The 22,706-nt window shown below is 42.7% G+C and overlaps 1 protein-coding gene across 3 annotated transcripts in view; it reads right to left on the bottom strand.

The window, feature by feature from the left end:
• PODN (podocan) overlaps nucleotides 1–20,431 on the bottom strand; it is a 38,687-nt gene extending 18,256 nt beyond the window's left edge. The window contains exons 1-5 of one of the 3 annotated variants that reach the window (XM_089515172.1): nucleotides 16,545–20,431; nucleotides 16,132–16,215; nucleotides 12,493–12,761; nucleotides 11,539–11,632; nucleotides 3,730–3,794 (exon numbers count right to left, since the gene is read on the bottom strand). In XM_089515172.1, the coding sequence (XP_089371298.1) occupies nucleotides 3,730–3,794; nucleotides 11,539–11,632; nucleotides 12,493–12,756 (423 nt within the window). In that variant the 5' untranslated portion in view covers nucleotides 12,757–12,761; nucleotides 16,132–16,215; nucleotides 16,545–20,431. Of the gene's footprint in view, nucleotides 1–3,729; nucleotides 3,795–11,538; nucleotides 11,633–12,492; nucleotides 12,762–16,131; nucleotides 16,504–16,544 lie in introns of those variants that run through there. The other 2 variants (XM_089515175.1, XM_089515174.1) reach the window with 2 other exon arrangements.
• Nucleotides 20,432–22,706: the final 2,275 nt, after the last annotated feature.

The following is a 22,706-nucleotide window of genomic DNA, read 5'->3' as shown; positions in this document are numbered from 1 at the left end:
CCGCCCCCGGGATTTTGCCCGTCCCCGGACTGAGGGGAGGATTCCCTCCCTGCTCGAGCTCCAGTGTCACTGCTGCTGCAGTGAGGCCAGAGCCCAGGCCGGGAGGGAAAGCCTCTCTGAAGGGAGGATTCCCTCCCCGCCTTAGCCCCGCCGCTGCCGCTGCCGCAGCGAGGCACCTATTCAAATGTAGGACACAAAAAAGTGTCCTACATTTGAAATTTTTGTCCTACATTTGTCCTGGTTTGGAGATCCTGACCTATGGCAACCCTAAAAGCCATCAAGTAATTTTTTTTCTGTCTACAACATTTCATTCTAACACCTTTGGAGTCAGTTTGTTTTTTAATATTTGGGTGCAGTTTTTCTCCGGCAGCAGCAACAGAAAAAACAGGAAAGGTTAATGACTATTTTATCACACAGAGCCTGGGAGGCAGGGGGACTGGACAGAAAAGTTCTGGAATATTAGTCACAGCCTGGCTTGTGTTCCACTTTTATGGAGCTGCTCTCACTGCCAAAATCGTTACATGGAAAATTGCTGTAAATGGGAGGAAAGGACATGATGTTACTAGAGAAACAGTTTGATACTGCACTTCAGCAACAAAAGAGTGAATCTGAAATGTGAGGAAAGTTCCTGCAGTTTTCCTTCAAATCATATGATGGCCTGGCAGATCCTCAGTTTTAAACTATACCCATCCCATACACTGGGTACTATGAAAAAGAGAAGATGTACTAAGTTGTACAGTTTATCTCCAAAACTAATTAAAATCCCACCAACTTATGGTTCTTCCATGGATAAAGATGCGAAATGTCTAAGGAATATGGTGGTACAAATAGGTAGTGACAGGAGCCAAGTGAGAGGAGAAAAGAATTTTATTTATTTTCAATAATTCTGGTCACCACATATTTTAAAAAGTTCTCAAATTATGCAGTTTTAAAATGGAAGGACAGAGCTATTGTGCAAATCAGTTATATGCTGAGGGTTGTGAGATAGTGTGTAGTAGTGGTTTGAACAATGAACTAGACTCTGGAGATCAGGGTTCGATTCGATGCTTGAGCATTAAAAACCCACTTGTTGATCTTAGGCACATCACAATCTCTCAGCCTGAGAGAATGGCAGAGGCAATCTCCCTCTGAAGAAATTTGCCAAGAAAACCATATGATAGGTTTGTCTCAGAGTCATCATAAGCCAAAAATAATTTGGGGACACACTACAGCAACAACTACAGCTGAGGTACAATGAAATCCTTTGGCCCAGGCAACAGTTCACTAGTAAGTACATTCACTTGATTACATCACCAACTTTCTAAGTGGTTGTACAATATTCCACATCACTGTCCTGCTCTTCTCACCTGTGTTCTACCATTATACATCAATGAGCTTTGCGTAGATAGGTTTCCCAGCCATTTCAGTTCAGTTAACAGCTTTGTGCCTCGCAATGAATTAAAAAGATAATGTTTTGTGGTTGGGTAACTACACCTCATGTCAGATGTCCCCAAAACTGTAGTGACTGCTTGCTTGAGTTCACAGTTAAAATGCCAAAGTTTTAGGTGCCTTTGATCTGGGCCACATAAATTAAAAGGATGGAATTGAGCAGATGAGTTTATCTAAATGTCCCAGTCTTATTTCTCTTGTTTGTTGGTTGGTTGGTTTGTTTGAAGTAACACAGTAACAGCTCAGTTTCCAATGAAGATTTTCAAAGTGAGGACAAAAATTAGAAAATTAAACATAGGGATGCTCCCATTGAAAGATGATAGTAAAATATTCTGTTATTACCAGCAAAGCAAAACGGGGTCCATCTCTAATTAAAGCCACAAAAAATTGCATAAATCCTCATATGGCAACAGCAGCTAGAAAATTTGTGTGCCTATGTATATGACAGTAATCTTGCATTGCAGCTACACAGCCAATCATGCACAAAAATGCATACCATCTTTTTCCAGCACTAAACAGATTATTCTTTCTTCCATTGTGGGGCAAATGTGTAGTTCTTGTGTTTTTTTTTTTTTTAATGTTCAAATGATGTTTCTGTTGTTGTAGGGCTTGTTTGGGATTTTTTTTTTGGGAGGGGGCAATTCCCAGCACCTGCTGCAACATTTTATTCCCATCCTCAAGGTTTCTTTTTACTCCAAAAGGAATGGAATGAGTGGACACATAGGTGAAAGCAACTAGCAAAACCCAAGAAACTAATTTTGTGAAAATCTTTACACTTCACTTACACTTCTTTACTGTTGCGATCTGGAAGAGCCCCAATATAAACACCCACCAGCTCTAAAGATACCAGTGAAGCATTTCTCTCTACCACATGTGGGAAGCTTTTGGCACATGGGCTGCCTTCAACGCTTGGGTGAGTGCCCTCAAACTTAGGGTTGCCATATCCCGCCGGGGAGCAGGACAATCCCGGTTTGGGCGGTGCCGTCCCGGTCCCGGTCCGGTTTGGTGCCCAAACCGGGACGGCCCCGCCCACCGCGGCCACCTCAGGCCCCGCGGCGGCTCCAAGGCCTTGCTGAGGCCTGGGAAGGCTCTCCGCAGTTGGAGCTCCAGCCGCGGAGACGCTCCCTCCCGGGCCCCAGTGAGGCCTTCAAGGCGGCTCCGCGGTCGGAGCTCCGACCGTGGGGTCCTCCAAGGCCTCCGCAAGGCCAGGGAGGAGGAGGAGGCCGCTTCCCACCGCGGCGATCGCCACGATGAGGAGCGGCCCCTGCCTCTTTTCCGGCCTGGGAGCCTGCTGAGGCTTCCTCCCAGGCCGGGAGGAGAAGCAGGCCGCGTCCCCTTGCGGCGATCGCCGCGATGAGGAGCAGCCTCCGCCTCTTTCCCGGCCTGGGAGCCGGCCTAGGCTCCCTCCCAGGCCGGGAGGAGGAGGAGGAGGAGGACAAGGTTTAAAAATCTAGGACTTTTTTTTTTTAATTTCCTAGCCAGGAAATTAAAAAAAAAATGTCCTACATTTTCAAACCTTGTCCTACATTTGTCCCGGTTTCGAGGTCCTCCATTATGGCAACCCTACTCAAACTGCTAGTGTTGTTTGTTGTTGTTGTTGTCCACTGTTGTCAAATTCCCTTCCATTTAAGGAGAGGATATGAATGAGAGACCTTCAAGTCACCCTGTTAGCATCAGCCCTGTTCAGGTCTTGCAAACTCAGGGCCATGGCTTCCTTGACTGTGGCTATCCACCTACAATGTAGTCTTCCTCTTTTCCTACTGCCTTCTACCTTATCAAGAATTATTGTTTTTTCTAATGAGTCATATCTTCCCATCTCACCTATCTCCTTCTGCAATGCCTCTCTAACTTTTCTTCTACAGTGGGCCCTTGCTATCCACTGGGATTTGATTGCAGGATCCCCTGTGGATACCAAAATCCATGGATGCTCAAGTCCCATTAAATACAATGGCACAGTAAAACGGTGTCCCTTATATAAAATGGCAAAATCAATGTTTCCAGTTTGGAATTTATACTTTTTTGGAAAAGTATAAATTCCAAATTGCAAACATAGGTTTTCAAGCTGTAGATACTTGAATCCGTGGATACGGAGGACCAGCTATATGTCTGAAGATGGCGTATTTCACTACTCTAGCCTGGCAATGCTATAGTTTCGTTCTCAAGAATCACATGAGAGGAAAATAACAATAATATAGATACTTTTTGGTATTCTAATTCACTGTACTCCACAGTTTCTCTCTCTTGATAAATTATATTCAAATACACTCAACAAAAGCTGTCATAACAATCACATTGGCTTACCTGGTTATTTGCAAGGTACAGATAATTTAGGTTTTCCAGCTGGTCAAATACCTCCTCTGGAAGTCCTTCAAACAATAAGAATGTTTTGATCATTAGTACTTTTAGGAAAAGAGTTTACTATAAAGTATCTCCTAAAGGATTTCTACCAATGTTAATGTTTTTTTCTGTAAAAATAACTAGAAATATCTCACACAGGAATGTCTAGAAAGATCTGAATGGTATTTTATTTTATCTATGTGCTTACATATTAAGCTTGAGGCCATCCAGACAACTACTCCAGGCTCAACTGACAGCTCTGACCTACTCAGTAGCATTTTTTAATTTTATTTTTTTACCTTAGACAGCAGGTTCCTGTCCCAGATAATAAATTTCTTTTGAAAAGTCCCTCATTTTCACATATGATTTCCCAGGTAGATTGTACTTTGAGAGACATGTCTCTCTTTTTTTAGCATAAGGGATTAATTTGTGTAGGGTTTTTGGCTCCCTTCTGTAGTATTAGCACTTGGATAAAAGCAAAACATAGTCCACAAAAGCTGTGGGTTGGCAGTTCAAAGACTTCCTTTAGCAATGGTCATTTGTTCAAGATGTGATGATGCAGGTGTTCATCTATGGTAAATAGTTCTTTTGGTGTTGGTAATAAGGATATTGTTTCCCTTCTAAATGTAGCTTTTTCATGCTTCTCTAAAGAGTGATACTGTACTCTAAGCTTGCATTGTCTAACAAGAATGATCTAAAAACAAAACCATGCAATTTCTATCCATAGCTGACCAAAGATTTCCTGCTCCCTTAAGGGCTTGGGAGACTTCAGCCTTTATTGTTCTTGTTTACTTTAGACCACAAGATCCACCATCAGAAGCCAGCTGCAAAATAGGGGTTGTACTCCAAACACTAACTTTTCCTAGTTCTGGTAAGTGGGGAAAACATACATATCACTATCTTGTTTATCTCAGAGGTATTGACTTGAAGATTTCCTGAAGACTACCCCGAAGCAGCTGATCACCATGTATTCCCATTTTTGGTTACCTTCTACTTGTAGTTTTATGAGTGGTTTTCAGTTTGCTGTTGTACAAGGTGATTCAAAATGAATGGTGCAAAGGTCATTGCTTTAATTCTTTTTAAAACTTTTATTGTAAACATTTACTGATCTTGGAAGGTAAGCAGGGGCAGCCCACAAACACTACTATGTGTTGTAGGCTATATAAGGCAAGAACTACCAAAACCACCTCTGAGTATTTCTTGCCTAAGATACCCTATGAAATAAATGGGGTTGCCATAGGTCAATAGGCCACTTGAAGACACACACACAGAGCATACCTGGCTTTCTTTCAAAAGTTCTTGTTTTGCTGATATTAAACAACTGGGAGTCAGGCATCCATCCATTGGAAATAATCCAAACATCTACTGGTAAACCATTATATGGGTGTAATTTTCAAAGGCAAAGTCTCGCTATATATATATATATATATATATATATATATATATATATATATCACCAAATCCTGCCTTTAAAAATGCTACACATTACCCTTTGGTGCCCCCAGACGTGGAGTAGCCTCCGTGACAGGATGCTTTGCTGCCTGAGTGGAAGAACACAATAAGCCAACCAGATGAGATGTCAAATCTCTCTTTGCTCTAGTGATGGGAGAGCTTTCTTTCTATCACAGCAGATAGTGGTACATGGCTTTCTTCAACACCTTTCTGCTGCCTCCTAGCATCTGGCAATTCAGGTGACCAATTCACTCTGCTTAATGTTAAGAGTTGGTCCTTGTTCGTGAACATTCAAGTACCACTCTCCTTCCCCACTCTTTTCTTTCAGTTCTTTCCTCAATATCCTTCCTCAGCAAAATTCATTACTCTTCTTTTGACTTCAGACCTCAATCACCAGTTTTAAGAATGATGCAAAAACATCTACCCATCTTTCCCCCCTTCATATCTTTTTTTCTCATTCTCTCCTTTTGTTTTCTACTCACAAGCTGTGTCATAGGCTGCTGCCACACTGCAGAATTGATGCAGTTTGACATCGCTTTAACAGTCAGAGCTTCATCCTATGGAATCCTGGGATTTTTAGTTTATTGTGGTGCCAGAATTCTGACAGAGAATACAAAATATCTCTTGAAACTACAAATCCCATAATTCCATAGCCTTGAGCCATGATAATTAAAGGGGTGTCAACTTGCATTAATACTGCTTAGACAGTAAGCCAACCAAGTGCAGGGTCTTATTTTACCTATGCAGCTCTGTAAGACACAATACATATGGAACATACTGAAATAAAGTTTAGGGAATTATGACTGCCAACAAATGACTCAGTGGCCTGCAGAAAGCTAAAAGAGAAGATCAAATTACATTTCATTCCTCTTATTATATGCTGAAGCAATATAATGGAGGGATAATACAAACAACAGCTGAAACCCAAAAGGAAAAAAAGAGCTTTTGGAACTCCCTGTTCCAGGACATAGTATCTTGTACTTAAAACATCATTTATTTATTTATTTATTTATTTATTTATTTATTTATTTAAAACGTCCAAGGAAGATGACAATATCACCTCTCTGGGAGGCCTCTTTGATGCTGAATTGCTTTCAACATCACAGTTTTTCCCAGTTCAATCACATTTGTGCAAATACAAATTATTCCATTTCAGCACAGCTTTATCCTTGAAGAAAGGAAAAATCCCATGACAATGAGCTTTCATTATGAAAAACTACTAAAAGAACTAGAGCCTACTTTATCTGACAGATAAACTATGATACTGGTCCTGTATGGGTCTATTTCGTGGCCTGCAGAGCTGTTATATATACTCTAATATTTCAAAGATGAAAACTGAGATGTATGTAGCCAAGCAACAGCAGAGTATGATCAAGATGGCAAAAGTTATTAATGAGGAAGAAGACATTAGCTAGGAGGGGATGCAGCAGTTTGCTTCTCCCTGAGCCAGCTAGCAAGGGCAAGATTCCACCTCATCCTTTCTTCTACTTCCCCACTGAGTTAACTGAGTGCAAACCACTTTTGCACTTTGAACTTAGTTTGCAACAATCGAAGTAAGTTGAGGACAAAGGAGGACATGTGAAGGAGAGAGAAAAACTGGGACATTTTAAAAGCAGCTGAAAAAAATGGGTGACAAATTGAGATTGTCCCTGCCTATCTAGGATAGTTGGAGGATGTAGTGATATTATCATATGTTTGCCAGCACAGACTTGAGCCAACCCAACACATTTTGCTGCCTGAAAGAGAGGACAAAGTGGCAGCATTTTACCATTCCAGGTGAAACAACAGTGGCATACCAGCAATGGAACAGAGCATAGAATCACAACTTTATGTAGTTCAGAGGGAACCTAGTCTATCCCCTTGCTGATACAGAAAATCCACAAGTAAGACATTCCTGACCTCTGTTTAAAAGAACTACTGTACGCCTTAACACAACAACCTCCCATGGGGTATCGTGGTTTGAGTCTTGGACTGCTACTCTGGAGACCAGGGTTTGAGTTCTTGCTTGGCCATGAAAACCACTGGTTGACCTTGGGCAAGTCACATGCTCTCAGGCTCAGGGGAAGGCAATGGCAAACCTCCTCTGAACAAATCTTGCCAAGAAAACCCTATGATAGGTTTGCCTTAGGGTAATCATAAGTCAGAAATGACTTGAAGGCACACCACAACAACAGTGAAGACTAGCTGATCACTCTGAGAGCAGTTTGCTCTGGAATTTATGATCAGGAAGTTCTTCCTATGCTGGGATCCTCTTGGTGTACACTGCAGGTATAAGACTCTGTTACATGTGTGGTTGCACCTTCTGTGGGCTTGTGCAGGGATGAGGTGGAAGGGAGAGAGAAGTATACTGGCCCCCAAAGGCCTGTTTCTCTCCTTCATTTCTTCTGCAAGCATGGGGGTCCCTTACAACTTGGGTGATTTTAACAATTGCCTGTGGTGCTCTACAGACAATTGTCCAAGCCACCCCAGAAAGAGCACTATAATTCTGAGGACATCCCCTGCCCCAAAAAAGAGCTGGCAGACTATTATCCTTCCTTTCCTCTTCTTTTCCTTGCTGCTGTTGAACTTGCAGACCTTTGCTTGCTTGCTCAAACCCCTATTGGAAGTATAACTATGGCTGCATCTGCACAGCAGAATTACTGCAGTTTGACCCCACTTTAACTGCCATGGCTCAATGTTATGGCATTCTGGGAGTTGTAGTTTTGTGAGTTATTTAGCTATTTTCTGTCAGAGAGCCAGAACAAATTACAAATCCCGATATTCCATAGGATGGCATCATGACCATTAAGGTAGTGTCAGACTGCATTAATTCTGCTGTATATCAGCAGAGCCAGCATGGTTCTTGCCCTAATATTTAGTCAATGCCTCCTTTCTTGTAATTCAAATATCTTGGTTCAGGTCCTAACCACTAGAAGAGGGGTCAGCAACCTCTGGCCCGCGGGCCAGATGCAGCCCGCGGAGACCTTTCAGCCAGCCCCTGGCTGCCGCTGCCACCACCGTCGCCAATTGCAGCTTTTCGCCGCTCCGGGCACCGCCATTTCCCCCCCAAAAATGGCAGTGAAGTCTCGCGCGACCTTCCCCGCCATTTTTTGGGGGGGGAATGGCGGCGGCCTAGAGGCGAAGTCTCGCACGACCACAGAAAAGGTCATGTGAGACTTCGCCGCCATTGGCAGCAGCCTCTAGGAGGCCCTCTGCGGCTGCCGAAACCCTTGAACAGGGCTCTGACGGTGGCAGCCGGCCTCTGGGAGGCCCACTGGCCTCGCCAGGGGCCTCCAGGAGAGTCCCGGCGGCGGCAGGGGGCCTCTGGGAGGCCGGTTGCCTTCGCTGGGGCCCTCCAAGAGGGCCCCGGCAATGGCAAAAGGGCCTCCCAGAGGCCCGCTGCCACCACCGGAGCCCTCTTGGAGGGCCCCAGCAACGGCAAAAGGGCCGGCAAAGAGGAGGAGGCCTCCAGCGTTGGCGGCCCCCACTGGCTTTTTTGCCAGGCTCTGACGGGGCCTGAGGCCCTGTCAGGGGCTGGCAAAGAGGGGGAGGCCTCCAGCGCTGGCGGCCCCTGCCGGTTTTTTTGCCGGCCTCTGATGGGGCCAGGGACCCCGTCAGGGGCCAGCAAAGAGGAGGAGGCCTGGCCCCTGGAGGGTGGAAGCTCCACCCCCGGCATGCAGCTCCACCCCCAGAGGGTAGAAGCTCCACCCCCTGGCTTAGGCCCCCCCAGTCGCCTGAGGGACAGCAACCTGGCCCCGGCTCAAAAAGGTTGCCTACCCTTCACTAGAACAATAGAAAAGAAGCTCACTCAGTCTTCTACATGACTTCTTCTCCAGGCTAAACATGTCCAACTTCCTAAACTATTCCTCATAGGGTTTGGTTTCCAAACCCTTCATCATCATGGCCTTCCTCTGGAAATGTTCCAGCTTGTCAAAGTCCTTTTGAAACTGTCCAGGAATGGCCACAGTACTGACAGTGTTCTTCACCACCTGCAGCAACAGGGCAGTTTAGGGAGGTTCAGGGTAACGGTGATGCCATACATTGCTCTGTCCTCCAGTAGAAGGAGCAAGTGCAAAAACAGCTGGGAGGCTGTCCCATAACAATTTCTGCCCAAAGTAGTCATTCCACTTTGCCTGATGGTAGAGCCAGCTTTCACACAGTTTTACAAAGATGAATCAAAGCAGTACATAAACCAAGCAAAGTTGACTACCCCATCCTTTGCAGTATTAGACAGAGGTGATTGCCTACTTTATTATTTTTCTTCCTTTCTCTTCAATGTGTTCTTCAACAGCATGTTGGAAATGCAATTCAAATTCCTACAAAGGATATCTTAGGGATCATTCACGCATTGCTGCTTTTAGCATGATTACAAATAATCTTACTCACACATTCCGGGCTTGTTGTTCACATGATGGAACTGCATCTATGTGCAACTCTGCAAGTTCGGTTGTTCACATGTGTCAGCACTCAAATAAAGATGGAGTTGATGATGCAAGTGTATTCAAAGCATGTTCAAGACATGCAAAGTTTTATCCCAGTTTATCCTGGGTGTATTGGTATAGGTTATTCACACAGCTGAGAATGTGAATCTTTTCAAAAAAAACTCCGAAACCCCCCCCCCCCCCCCATGATCAATTATCCTGGGTTAAGCAGATTTTTTAGTAGGCCCCCCTCCCCACTTAATCAGATGCATTTGAAATGCATGTGAACAACAAAAATTCAACCCAGATTCTGTCTGGATTATTTTCACCATCTGAATAACCCCCCAATGTTCCAATGCTTCACCTTAGTCTGTTTCCTTAGCATTACATTCCCTCCCTCTTGTGTCTAAAATAATTAAGAAAAAAATACATTGTAACTTAAATGTAAAGGTAAAAGCTAAAGGTTTCCCCATGATATGAATGTCTAGTCATAACCAACTGTCGGGGCAGTGCTCATCTCTGTTACTAAGCAAAAGAGCCAGCATTGCCCAAAGATGACTCTGTAGTCTTGTGGCCAGAATGACTGCACTGAATGCTATTACCTTCCCACTGAAGTGGTACCTATTTATTTACCTGCACTTTTACATGCTTTCGAATTGTTAGGTTGGCAGAAACTGGGACTAGTGATGGGAGCGCATCCCATCATGCAACATTGCATGATCAGGACTGGCGTCTTAACCACTAAGCCACCGCATCCTATAACTGAAGTGTACCATGATACAGATGACAATGAAGAAGCCTATACTTAGCAAACACATTAGGTAATGAGACAATTCTTAATCTCACGAATAATGAAGTTGTAGATCCTTTTGGGAACTAGAGACAGTTTCCTAAACAGGTCTGTTCTGTGTCACAATTTACTGTATTTTCTGGTGTATAAGATTACTTTTTAACCCAGGAAAATCTTCTCAAAAGTTGGGGGTCATCTTATATGCTGGGTGTCATCTTATAGGATGGGTGCTGAAACTTCCAAGCTGGACTGGAGAATCTACGGTCACCGCATATGGTGGGGGGAGCTCAAAAACGGCCATGGCTGCATACCCTCCGTATATGGCAACCGTATGAAAGCAGCAAGGGTGTCACTGTACAAGTATGGTAGAAAGAAAATCTTGGAGACAGGGAGGGCTGGGCAGGCAGGGAGAGCTGACCAATCCAAGTAGGCTTTGTATACAAGTTTTCCTGCTAAATACCTGCACGTCATAAGCATTTGAATTAAAATTACCATATTGAAATTAAATCTGATGGTTTTTTAATTTTTATTTGATGTGCATTGGAAGAAGGGTAGTCTTATATGGCGAGTATATCCCAAATTCTATATTTTAACTGGAAAAATTGGGGGTCGTCTTATATGCCCAGTTGTCTTATACGCCAGAAAATACGGTACATCTTTCTTGCCATACCTTTTTACTCAGATGCATTTTCCTAAAGCAAATATTTGGGCAATAAAGACCCCCCCCCCTTTGTGTTATTCTCTGGCAAAGGAATAGCTGTAGGGACATTAGGAAAAGTGTGATGATGATTTATGAATATCCGCATACTTTGTCATTTCCCTTTCTTTTCTATGAATGATCCCTGGCCTGTATAATCTATTGAACTTTGACTGCTGATGCAGGTCCAAAGATAATGTCTCATGTTTCTTAAACTGAGTTAAATACAGTGCCTTGACTGAACTCTAAATGCAGGTTTGAAGCAAGGTTCACTTAGTCTAAGAGAAGAAAACCTGAGAAGAGTCTAGGCTAAAGGAGATATTGCATAGGTAATCACTTGTCCAAGAATACAACATACAGTCAACTCTTTCTGTACATTCATGCTAGTCAGTTATAGCTTCAGACTGTACTCATCTTAGAGTCTTCTAGTTTACCTTTGGAAGTAAGTCGGTTGTTTTGTAAGTTGAGTGTTTCTAGCCTGTAGAGACGAGCAAGCTCTTCTGGAAATATTTCTTCAATCTGGTTATTCTGGAGGAACAGAAAAGATGGATCAGGAATTCAAGGCACTAAAGAAAGTTCCCCCCTTAATAAAATAAAAAGTAACTTTGAAGATTCTCTTCACTTGGATCTGAATGATAAGAATGTCACCTCTTAAATAGACTTGCAGAGGTGACACTGTCAAGCCCTCTGGTTTACTTGTTTGGTACAGGATGCTGCAACAGCAAATTTAGGTGTATCCAAAGGCTTGGCCATGCCATATTCTTATCACCAGCATCAGAAGAACCTCATGTTTTGGAAGCCTCCCTCAACTAAAAAAGAAAGTGTTGACGCTGGTGGCGGTTATGTGAGAGCAAACATTCTTCAGCATCATGTAGCTAGTTGGATGCAGGCCATAATGAGTGGACATTTGGGAAATTGTAAAATTTTAATTTTAATTTTATTTTACAGAGTTCTGCATCATGCCTGATGACTGTACAGCTTTTGGACTAACATTATAAAAAGCTTAGAGTGCTTTAGCTCTCATAGCATTCTGGCTGCAGCTACACTACAGAATTAATGCAGTTTGACACCATTTTAACTGCTGTGGTTCAATGCTGTGAAATTCTGGAAGTTGTAGTTTTGTTAGATATTTGGCCTTCTTTGTCAGAGAGTTCTGGTGCCACAACAAACTACAAATCCCAGGGTTCCCAGGGAAACTACAAGGCAAAACTCAACTGGAAACCTGACTCCAGAAATGAGCCCAAATCCTATTGTTAATTCCAGCTAGACTAGACCCATTAAGTCAACTGTATCTGATTAAATTAATACTTATTAGTTTCATTAATTCAATGGGCCTCCTCTAGTTGGCACTGACTATAGGATTCGTACCTTGTTTCATTTTCCTCTACCTGTAAGGAAAGATGGCTTGTCATTTCTGGTATATCGATGGGAAATTCTTTCAATGAAAACCCTCCACAATCCACAATTCCTTCGGGGCTGCAAGCACATTTTTTGGGGCACTGTGGAGCCAAGGAATTGAGTTCCAGATCAAGTAGCTCAGATGAATTTTCTGGGAACTCATTGCTGTCTTCATTCTTCTGACCTTGAATCTTGCTGGAGCTAAGCATCAACAACCACAGCACAGGAAACGGGGATCTGAACTGTAGGTACATTTCCACTGAAACCAAGGAAACATTACAGTAAGTAGCCAATCATTATCGGGGGATTTTTAAAGAAAAGGCTGACACACAAAACTCTACAACAGCACACCACAACATGGAAACCTGAACATCACATGGATAAGCCTTGTATACAGTCAGACATTAAACAGCTAGTTCTATGAGTGGTGTGTTCATAAGTGTACATATAAAGATTTGCAAATCCCAGTAGTGTCATGGGGGAGGGGGTGCGGGGGATATGAACTGCATGCACCGGGTGACACCCCAGAAGGGGAGGTGACACCACAGAAGGGAGGGTGAGACCTGGTTGGTCCTCCGGCCCCTGCAGGGCTCCTTGTGGCCACATGGGGCTTCTGCATCCCTCCCTGGAGCACCATGGCTGCTCCCCAGTCTTTCTCCGCTTCTGCAGCATGCTGCTCCCTTGCGGTGCGCGTGGCATCACTGGTCATGCACTTGTGCTTGCACTTCCGCATGCAACAGAAGTGCGCTGGAAGTTGCACACCAGAAGTCCCACCCCATAAGTCTTCCCCCCTCCCATGAGTGACCACACCAGGTGACACCAACCCTAAGGACACCACTGGCAAATCCAGCTTACTTTCTTCTTTTCATGGTAAACAAACCCAATGAACAGTTAACTTCTTTACCTTAATAGTTCAGTAGGGGGGGAAATGAAAGGTATAGATTTTCCTAGTAGTGCAGTAGCAGGATATAAGAAGTTAACTATTCCTCATTTCAGGTTCAGTATGTCAGGACTGGACTTTTAATCTTTCCTCCTGAGGCCCTGCTCTCCTTGTCAGTTTTTCCTTATCAATTTATACTGTTAGCTGATGAACTGTTTATTCCTCTCCCCCCCACTTTGTTCTCTGTATTCCACCTGTAGTTAAGTTGTTTTGCTTCTCTCATTACAACACTGCAAAATTATAACCCTTCTGCAATCTCTATTCAGAAGCAACTCTGGTTTGCATGTGTGGTCTGGTTATCTCTGATCTAGACTACAGCAACCTTCATCTCTTATATCTTCTGTTCTTTGTCCCTTCACATCTCTCCAGCATTCTCTTGCCAAAAAAAAATTGTCATCCTGCCCTTGGTGTCCTGATCATGTGATCCTTAGGCTGACTTCATGTGCGCTCCTTATCCTTAACTTTCAGAACATTCTCAATATTGCTTGTCACTTTCACTCCTCTATTTCCACTGCTTTCAGCCTTCCAAGGTCTGCTACAGCCAGCTATTCTTTCAAAAGATTCTGGCCCTTCTCTCCCACTTCATGTTTGGAACTGCTTCCCAGAACACTTATTTGATGTCATCTATCTTGGCTCCCTCTTGAAAACCAACTTTTTCCATTAAACCTTTAGCACAGACTTCTACTTCCCATGCTTTCGAGAAATTAAGTCTATAACTGAACTAAGACATGAAACAAACTGGACATTAAGGAGAATGTATTTTCCTGCAATCAACCTGTTTTCTCTTCAAGAACAGGATTTCCTCAGAGATATGTGCTTCAGTAATTAGACTTACAAATTAAGCCTATATTGACCAATTACAAATGCTAAATAAAAGATAAATGGAAGGAAAATCCTGCTACAACTAGGGTTGACATATAGAAAAATGGAGAGGGCTCATGTGTTTGTTATGCAAGCATGTAAGAAGCAACACCTGCTGAAATTTCCTTTGCTTTGCTGTTGTTGTGTGCCTTCAAGCAATTTCTGACTTATGGCAACCCTATCATGGGGTTTTCTTGGCAAGATTTCTGCAGAGGAGGTTTGCTGTTGCCTTCCCCTGGCCAGTTTCATGGCTGAGCTGGGAATCGAACCCTGGTCCCCAGAGTCAAACCACTACACCATGTCTGTTCTTGTTTTTGCTCTGGCAACCCTAGCTACAACAAATAGTCATTTCACTAATGGGGAGAACCTCTGCAGAAACAACAGCCAAATGATATCTATATCTATATCTCTCTATATATAAGGCCTTAAGTCAATTGCTCCTCTGCTCCCCTCTGCCTTGCCTTGCCTTGCCTTGCCTTACCTCCGTCAAATGTTTTCCATGTTGGATTATCAACTGAAACCTCCTAGGAGCAGGAACCTTCACTTCCTATGGAAGTAACAACTAGTCAAAGTAGAATAGCCCTGGTGGGGGATGATGGTTGTTGCAATCCCACTGACCTGGGGTAAGGTGATATATTGAATCTGTTCACCCTACCTACCAATATAGATTATGTGCACAAACTCATGCTGCTCCCCCCATATCTTTAAAGTATCTGAAACAGTTATTCTAGAACATGGACAGGCAACTGTGGTCCTCCATATATTTTGGTCTATAAAATAAAGGTGAGGGGAGTTGTAATCCAAGAACATCTAGAGGACTACCATTAACAGTCTCTGTTCTGGAGCTATAGGCAATCTGCCTTTGGATGTGCCTACCTGAAGCCTTTTTTTAACATTCCTCATTGCTACAGCTCTGGGAGCTTCTCAACATTTTGAATACCTAAATTAACTATTAGTTCAGGTAGTTCAGCTATTTCACAGCATGGCACTGAAATATAAATAAAGGGTTTGGGAGTGTGAGAAAGTTCTGCTCCTACCGAGCTCTAATTTTGGCCCTGGGCCGGCACAAAGTGCCGGTCTGTACCAGGTCTCAGTTTCCCCAAAGAACAGTGTACAATTTGTTCTGGTTTCAACCTCAGAAACCACATTGGATCCAATTTCTATCAATCAGCAAGCCTTAAGTTACTTGCTTTTTCCTTGGGGCTGCTTCACCCTTCAAATTGAGGGTCTTTTATACTGATGTCTCAAGCATCAAAGGCTTTTTAAAAAAACAACTGAATGGCTCATATAGTAACAGTATATAACAGCAAATATAATAATGTCTATTTCTGAACATATTGAATGTGGATTCAGTATAAGTGCATTCACTACAAAGCAGGGGCATCTCTTTTGACCAAAGAAGGAACTGATAGATTAAAAAGTTTATTTTAAAAGAGTCTTTAATCCAAAAATCAAGGAGGTCTCCATTTTCAACATAACTTTTCCCTGGTTCACTGCACTTCTGAAGACTCTTCACTAGTAACATCTTCCTCAGCTGTGAAGTAGTAGGTATTCTGGTACAACAGAAAGGCTGTTGGGATAATAAAGTATCTGCTGGCTTTCAGCAAGGAAGGCAATAAAACTAGGCAAGCGGTGCTGATTTCTTTTACAGTCCAAAGAAAATTCTAATGCATTTTCTTTTTTTAATAAAATCTACACTCTTGCTACAATACGTTCCTCATCCAAGGCTTGTTGCCTCACTCAAGTCTGTGCAAAGATTTCTAAGTACTAAAGTTTGGCTTGGATTCTGTGAAAGTAAATACAACCAAGTAGTACAGGAGATACATACATTTCTTCCGTTCAAGTAGCTGCTCTTGTTTCAGGGTTCAGAGGCAGGTTAGTCTCTGCACTCACCTCCAGCACCCTTGGCACACTAGACAGATGGAGTAACATACCTATGCAGTATTCTGAAGTTTAAGAATGGTTTCAAATCTCACCAAGAGGAAAAGTATTCCAGTTAAACATGCATAGCAATTATACAGTCAATTGTTCTAGTATCTTCAGCAGTCTGATGGGATAGTTTCTTATACCTTCTATTATTCCTCTGCAGCACAAACAGGTTATGCATTTTTGTGCATGCACTGTGAATTCTCAGCTAGTTGCAGCATACTTGAAAAGAGCTGCCCACCATCCTCGCAAGTGTCATGATATTATAGTGTTCTTAAAAATAAAAATAAAGAAAAGGTGCTGAAACAGACTTACCTCTTCTTACTTGATAAGGATAAAAGAATCTGGAGAACAGTGTTTCTCTTGTCCCGCAAAAATGCTCTGTTTACTCATGCCATGTCAATTACATTCACTCCAAGTGCCGAACACTTTCTCCCCTTCCCAAGTCAGATCCTTTCCAGATGTGATCAGCTCAACTAGAAAGGGAGAGGGAGAGAGAGAGAAATAGGCAACCTTCTCTCTCCCAAAGAGCATTTCCTGTCTTTTCCTATGCAGAGAGGAATTTTCCAAAGTCACCATATGGGAAAATGTAAGTGAACAGAGTGGAAGGAATTGGCTGGGGGGGAGTGGCGGATGGGAGAGAAGGAAGAAATGCATAACTTGTGATATGAATTTGGTGACTTGCTTGCATCCAGTTACTTTTATCATCACAGCCTGTGGGAATAACACGGAAAGTGGAAGAGCAAAGCTGTTGATTCTGGGCATGCAGAGCAGAGAGGATTGTGCTTCAAAAAAGTGCATTTCCGCCACAGCCCTGTCACCTGAAGTTTTTTGTTTTTTGTTGGTTGGTCAGTTGGTTTTGGAATAGCAATTCCTGAGTCCCTAAGTCCCTAGTCTGATTGCTCTTCACCTGTCCCTTTGCACTAGGAACTTTGGGCTGCCTGAATTTTAAAGATACAAATACCATTCCTCTCCCCTTGCCCCATTTTAATCCCTTATCCTTGACATTCTCTGCTCACCCATGGGCCTCAAGCATTCTGAGATGCCTCTCAGTAGTATCAGTCAGAAGTGTCATTATAGTGAGGGCAAAATTAAAGTATTGTCTCCCAAAATAAGACTCCCCCCCCCAATTACATTTTCTTTCAATCCCCAAATTTTTGACATTGCAGAGTGAGACACTGAACATTGTTGTACCTTGAATTCTTATGCTTGCTCTGTTTGTATTTCCTTGGTCACTTTACTTGTCCCCCCCCCCTTTTTTTTTTTTTTAAATGCCTAACCTGTACATTTTCAGGTTCTCCTTTTTCAAGAGAGAACATACTCGAGTGACACTAGAAATAAATTGGAACCAGGATGAAATTACTTTGGTAGCAATAGCAAACATTTAAAGCAAGCACACAAATGCCCATGTGGTAACCTGTGTTGTCCCTGTGAGAAAAAGGCAGACAATCTCTCTTCTCAAGTACTTGCATTAAAAAAAAATCTCCAAGGTTCCATTCCCACTGGCCTATAACGTGGATCAGGACGCGAATCATGGGTGCATCGTTTCCATTTGAGCGTGCATTCAACCTGCATTGCTCCGATATCGTTCCCATTCGGATTCGAATCTGAATTGAATTATCCTGAAAATTCCGAATTTTAGGTCGATAAACCAGTTTTAAAAAATAGTGGCTTTTTAGCGAATTTTCCTGTGCCTCTGGAGTGTGATTCAGGGCAAATGAATGGGAACGAAAGGGTGTCTGATTCAGGAACCTGGAGATGGGAGGAGCAGCACTCAAGGGGCTGGCCTGGGGATGTCACCCTCTGGGTTCTCTTTCTGCATCGCCAGCGCCATTTTCTTCGGTTCGCATAGCCTTTCCCCCAGTGGATTGGGAAGAAGGCTAAGGCGATCGCACTACATTGAGCTCCAAATGCAGTAAACACATTACGCCCCCTGCAACCTCCCCCCTGCTCCACATTCATAGACTGATGTGTGAGGAGACCCATTGAGCACCATTTTTAACTATTATTTTTTTCTTTCTTCTTCTTTTCTTTTTTTGCCTCTGCCTGAGCACCTGAGCAGCAGATGAGCTTTGTGGTACATGCCTGCATGATCACCCCCCAGACAGCCCAGGGAGCAATGGGGGAGGCAAAGGGATTTGGGGTGAATAGAGGCTCCTTCTCTCTTTCCCAGAGGAACTATGGGAAGACACAGAAGAGCCTGGACGCCAAGGGATTTGAGGGGAATAGAGGCTCCTCTTCTCTCTTTCCTAGAGGGAGTCTGGGGAGACACAAAAGAGCCTTGGATGCAAGGGATTTAGGACGAATAGAAGCTCCTTCTCTCTTTCCCAGAGAGAGTCTGGGGAAACACAGAAGAGGCTGGGACCCAAAGGGATTTGGGGTGAATAAAGGCTCCCTTTTTCCTTTCCCAGAGGGGGAAAGTGCCTAAGCGACTGATTGACTGTGACGTCAAGCACTTAATCGCTTGATTGACAGCTGCTTTAAAAAAAGGTTCCGGAAGGGCAATGGGAACGGGGAGCAAAATAACCCGCTTCAAATTACCACAGGGAAAATACCAATGGGAACAAAAACAGGGGTAAAAAAAACCTGTGTCTGTTTGCACCCGTTTTTAATGGGAACGATGGGTCAGATTCGAGTCAGAATCCGAGTCAGAATCGCAGCAAAATAAGCCAATTTTTTTGCCCAGTGGGAATGGGGCCCCAGTTTCCCTTTCCAAATCCGCTTCAACATTTACTCAATCGAAAGTTCTATTGTTTCCAGCCTCCACTGCTGTTCAGTCCCAAATCTTGGCTTCTTGTCACAGGAATATATTCACTTCTGGACCACGAGCTATTTCCAAAAGCCAATGACGGGTGTGCAAGTTTGAATTGAGCAAATTGGCTCTTTTGTGGGAAATGACTCAGCTGAAAGATTTATTTTGCACTCCCCACCCTCTGCTTCTATAGTCTGTGTACTCCAGGACCCCAAGACCACACATGCAACAGTGGCATCAGAAAGCAGAGTATTATAGATATTTCAAGACATGGAAAAGTATTGTGATTTTGGAACATGAAAAGGCCTTTGTTAAAACAGAAGAACATTTGATACAGCCTTAACCAATAGCCAGTATTTAAGAAACAGGGGCATCTAATGTTAATCCTTGTTCTACATATAGACTGCTTAGTGACAGAAATAAATAATTTGTTACTTTAATTTTGTTCCTAAGATGTTGCTTTGAAATTCAGACTATCAGAAAGAGCAGAAATCATGGTTCTTCCAGGTGGAGCTTTTGTTGTGCAAGTGCCCTGCCTCAAACATAGAGCTGAACAGTACCTAGATGTTGTCATCCTCCCTTTGTAAGTCTTCCCCTTGCTTCCACTACTTCTCCTGTCTTTTTGCTTTATACATTCACCTACCTACCCACCCTGTTAAAGAGAAACAGATGGAAGTGGCATAATGCCTTTGGTTCTAAAAGCCATCTATTTGGAAGCACCTTGAGACTCAAATATTTTGTCTCTTTTTAAAAATTCCATGTTCCCAATAATTTATCAACATAGCCAAACTGCACAAAAACAGAGCCAGATAAGGCTGTTATCATGCCGCTCTCCTCCCTCATGTAGACACATCCTCATCCTCCCTTACTTGTAGCCCTACTTGTTTTTACCACAGAATTACCATAGAAAACCTGTTGAAGAAGATGGAACTGTAGCTTAGTGTCTTCTGATTGCTAAGGTGAGAAGCCCTCCATCTAAAAATGCCCTAAAGGTGTATTTGCATTGGTTTAATATCACCTAATCATGGCTCCATCTGAAGGAATCCTAGTTTAGTAATATACCTTAAATCCTTTTTTGGAGAGTTTTAGTGCATTTCCATGAACTACAGTTCCTGAAGAACCCTGATATAATAATAGAATCCTAAAATTGGAAGAGACCAAAGAGGTCATCCAGTCCAACCCCATTCTGCCATGCAGAAACTCACAATCAAAGCACCCCTGACAGATGACCATCCAGCCTCTGTTTAAAGACCTCGAAAGAAGGAGACTCCACCACTCTTCAAGGGAGTGTGTTCCACTGGCTAAGAGCTCTTACTGTCAGGAAGGTCTTCATAATGTTGAGGTGAGATCTCTTTTCCTGTAGTTTGAATCTGTTGCCCTGGGTGCTATTCAAACTACAGGAAAAGAGATTCCACCTCAGCATGATAATCCTCGGTCCCTCTTCTCAGAGTAATGCAGGAACTATGGTTTAAGGGAGCTTGCTAATAGATCATCGTAAATACTTCACTAAACTACAAAGCCCAGCTATAGCAGTTGTGGCACATTGATGATACTGTATAGAGTCAACGCCTTAGTGTATACAACTGATACAGTATATACAACTGAGCACCAAAGTTGGAATCATCCAAGCCATTATTATTATTATTATTATTATTATTATTATTATTTATTCCCCATCACCATGTACAGACGTGAGAGCTGGCAGCTAAGAGGAAAACCAATGCATTTGAAATGTGGTGCTGGAGAAGAGTGCTGAAAATACCATAGACAGCCAAAAAGACAAACAAATAGGCAGCTAAAGCCAGGAACTTCCCTGGAAGCCAAGATGATGAAACTGAACCTGTCCTACTTTGGCCACATCATGGGGAGCCATGACTCATTAGAAAAGACAATGATGCTAGAAAAGTTAGAGGGATGTAGAAAGAGAGGAAGACCACACCACATGCTGGATGAATAGACTCAACCAGGCAGGTCACAGGCATGAAATTTCAGGAACTAAGAGCAATAGAGGACAAGAGGTCTTGGAGATGTCTCATTCACAGGGTTGCTATGGGTCAGGGACAATTCAAGGACAGTTAACAATAACAAAAATGTGAGTGGCTACACAGACAGAAAGAGACAGAGGGAAAATGGATGCGGTTGGTGCTGATGCCAGGGAAAATATTAGCTCTCCTTGTTTACCTGAAGAATCTGGTGGGTGAGAGGGAAGAGAGTTAAGGCATCTGAACTAGACAGGATGGTTAGCAGCAGTGGTAGAATCTCCTTGTATATCTCCCATGGGAGTTCCTAGGTAACCAGAGCATCAAGGAGACATTGATCACAGTAGGACCTCTGCAACGGTGGATACTTGAGCCTTCCCTTGCTTTCTTTTTTAATTTTATTTATAACAGAGCTTTCCCTGGCTTTTGCAGAGCATGGAGATGTTCCTGGGAAAACGAATACATTCTCATTCTCATTGGCAATCCTAGTCCAACACTCAAACCACTATCATCTATCTATCTATCTATCTATCTATCTATCTATCTATCTATCTATCTATTGTATTTATACCCCGCTCTTCAGCCCTGTTACACCATGTTAGTTCCCAAACTGCAAAAATGTGTGACATACAAATATGAATGTTTCCCCATAAGGAATGAAATGGCTGTTGAATGACCAACCACACCCGTATTTGAAGAATTAAACATTACAAATGGTTGAGTCTAAGATTAAAACAACTAATAAATCCTCCTTTATCAGCATTAACTCCTTCAGCAGACATTCCTAGCAGAATGATGAGGCCATGGTTTTGTCACTTTTCATAAAGGAACTGAAGCTTGCATTAATAAAACCCAGATCTGAGCTAAGGCATAGTACCACCTATGCATGTGCCACATCTGTTTGTTACTAACATAAATTGGTTCCACTCAATCCAGAGCTTGTTTCTAGCATTTGTGTTCCATATGTGGCACTCTTTTGTCTCTGATGAATACATATTAAAAACTCATTTTGTAACCACCAGAAAATACAGCTCTTTTCTCAAGAACTATCATAAGTAAACACTGGTAACAATGTTAGTAAATATGCTGAAAGCATAGAGCCTACCCTTTGATCTTTTAATACTTTGTATGATGAGAATAATCTATTACTAGTCTGCAAACTTATGAACACTTTTCTGAGGATAAACCCCATTAAAACTGTGGTTAACTTCCTAAGAAACATGCATATGATCTGTTGGCACAATACTTTAATTATCCTCACTTCAGTGAATCATTTCCCATGTTTTCTGCGCAGAAGACTTTCTTCCTTATTATTGTTCTACATTACTGTTATACAGTCTGATTTGTAAGATGCAATTTTCTGAGCTGGTATAAAAGGCCATCTTGGACTTTGCATGAATTACTCCTATACAAAATTGAGGGTTGTCCCCATACAAAACAATTATAGCACTTAAATTCCATTTTTCACTATCATGACAACATCTTACAGAATCAAGGGATCTGCAGTTTAGAGAGTTATTTAGAATTCTCTGAGAATGGGGTTCTGGGTAGGGACCACCTTTGATAGTCTCCATGGAGGGAAAGCAAAGATCTTTGTGTCGAGGGAAATGCACCTGAGACAGTGGGGAGGAGGGATGAAGTTAGAGGCAATAAAGCAGCTGCTCACCAATCCAAGGATTCTATGGGATGCAGCCACCGCAAAAGAAGTGGATTCACACTGGTATAACTGCGTAGTATGAAAGGGCC

This window comes from Sceloporus occidentalis, unplaced genomic scaffold (genome assembly GCF_023333645.1).
Source record: "Sceloporus occidentalis isolate IW3139 unplaced genomic scaffold, rSceOcc1.0.p SCAF_3, whole genome shotgun sequence".
Taxonomy (NCBI): domain Eukaryota; kingdom Metazoa; phylum Chordata; class Lepidosauria; order Squamata; family Phrynosomatidae; genus Sceloporus; species Sceloporus occidentalis.
This window is presented reverse-complemented; position numbering and strand designations above follow the sequence as displayed.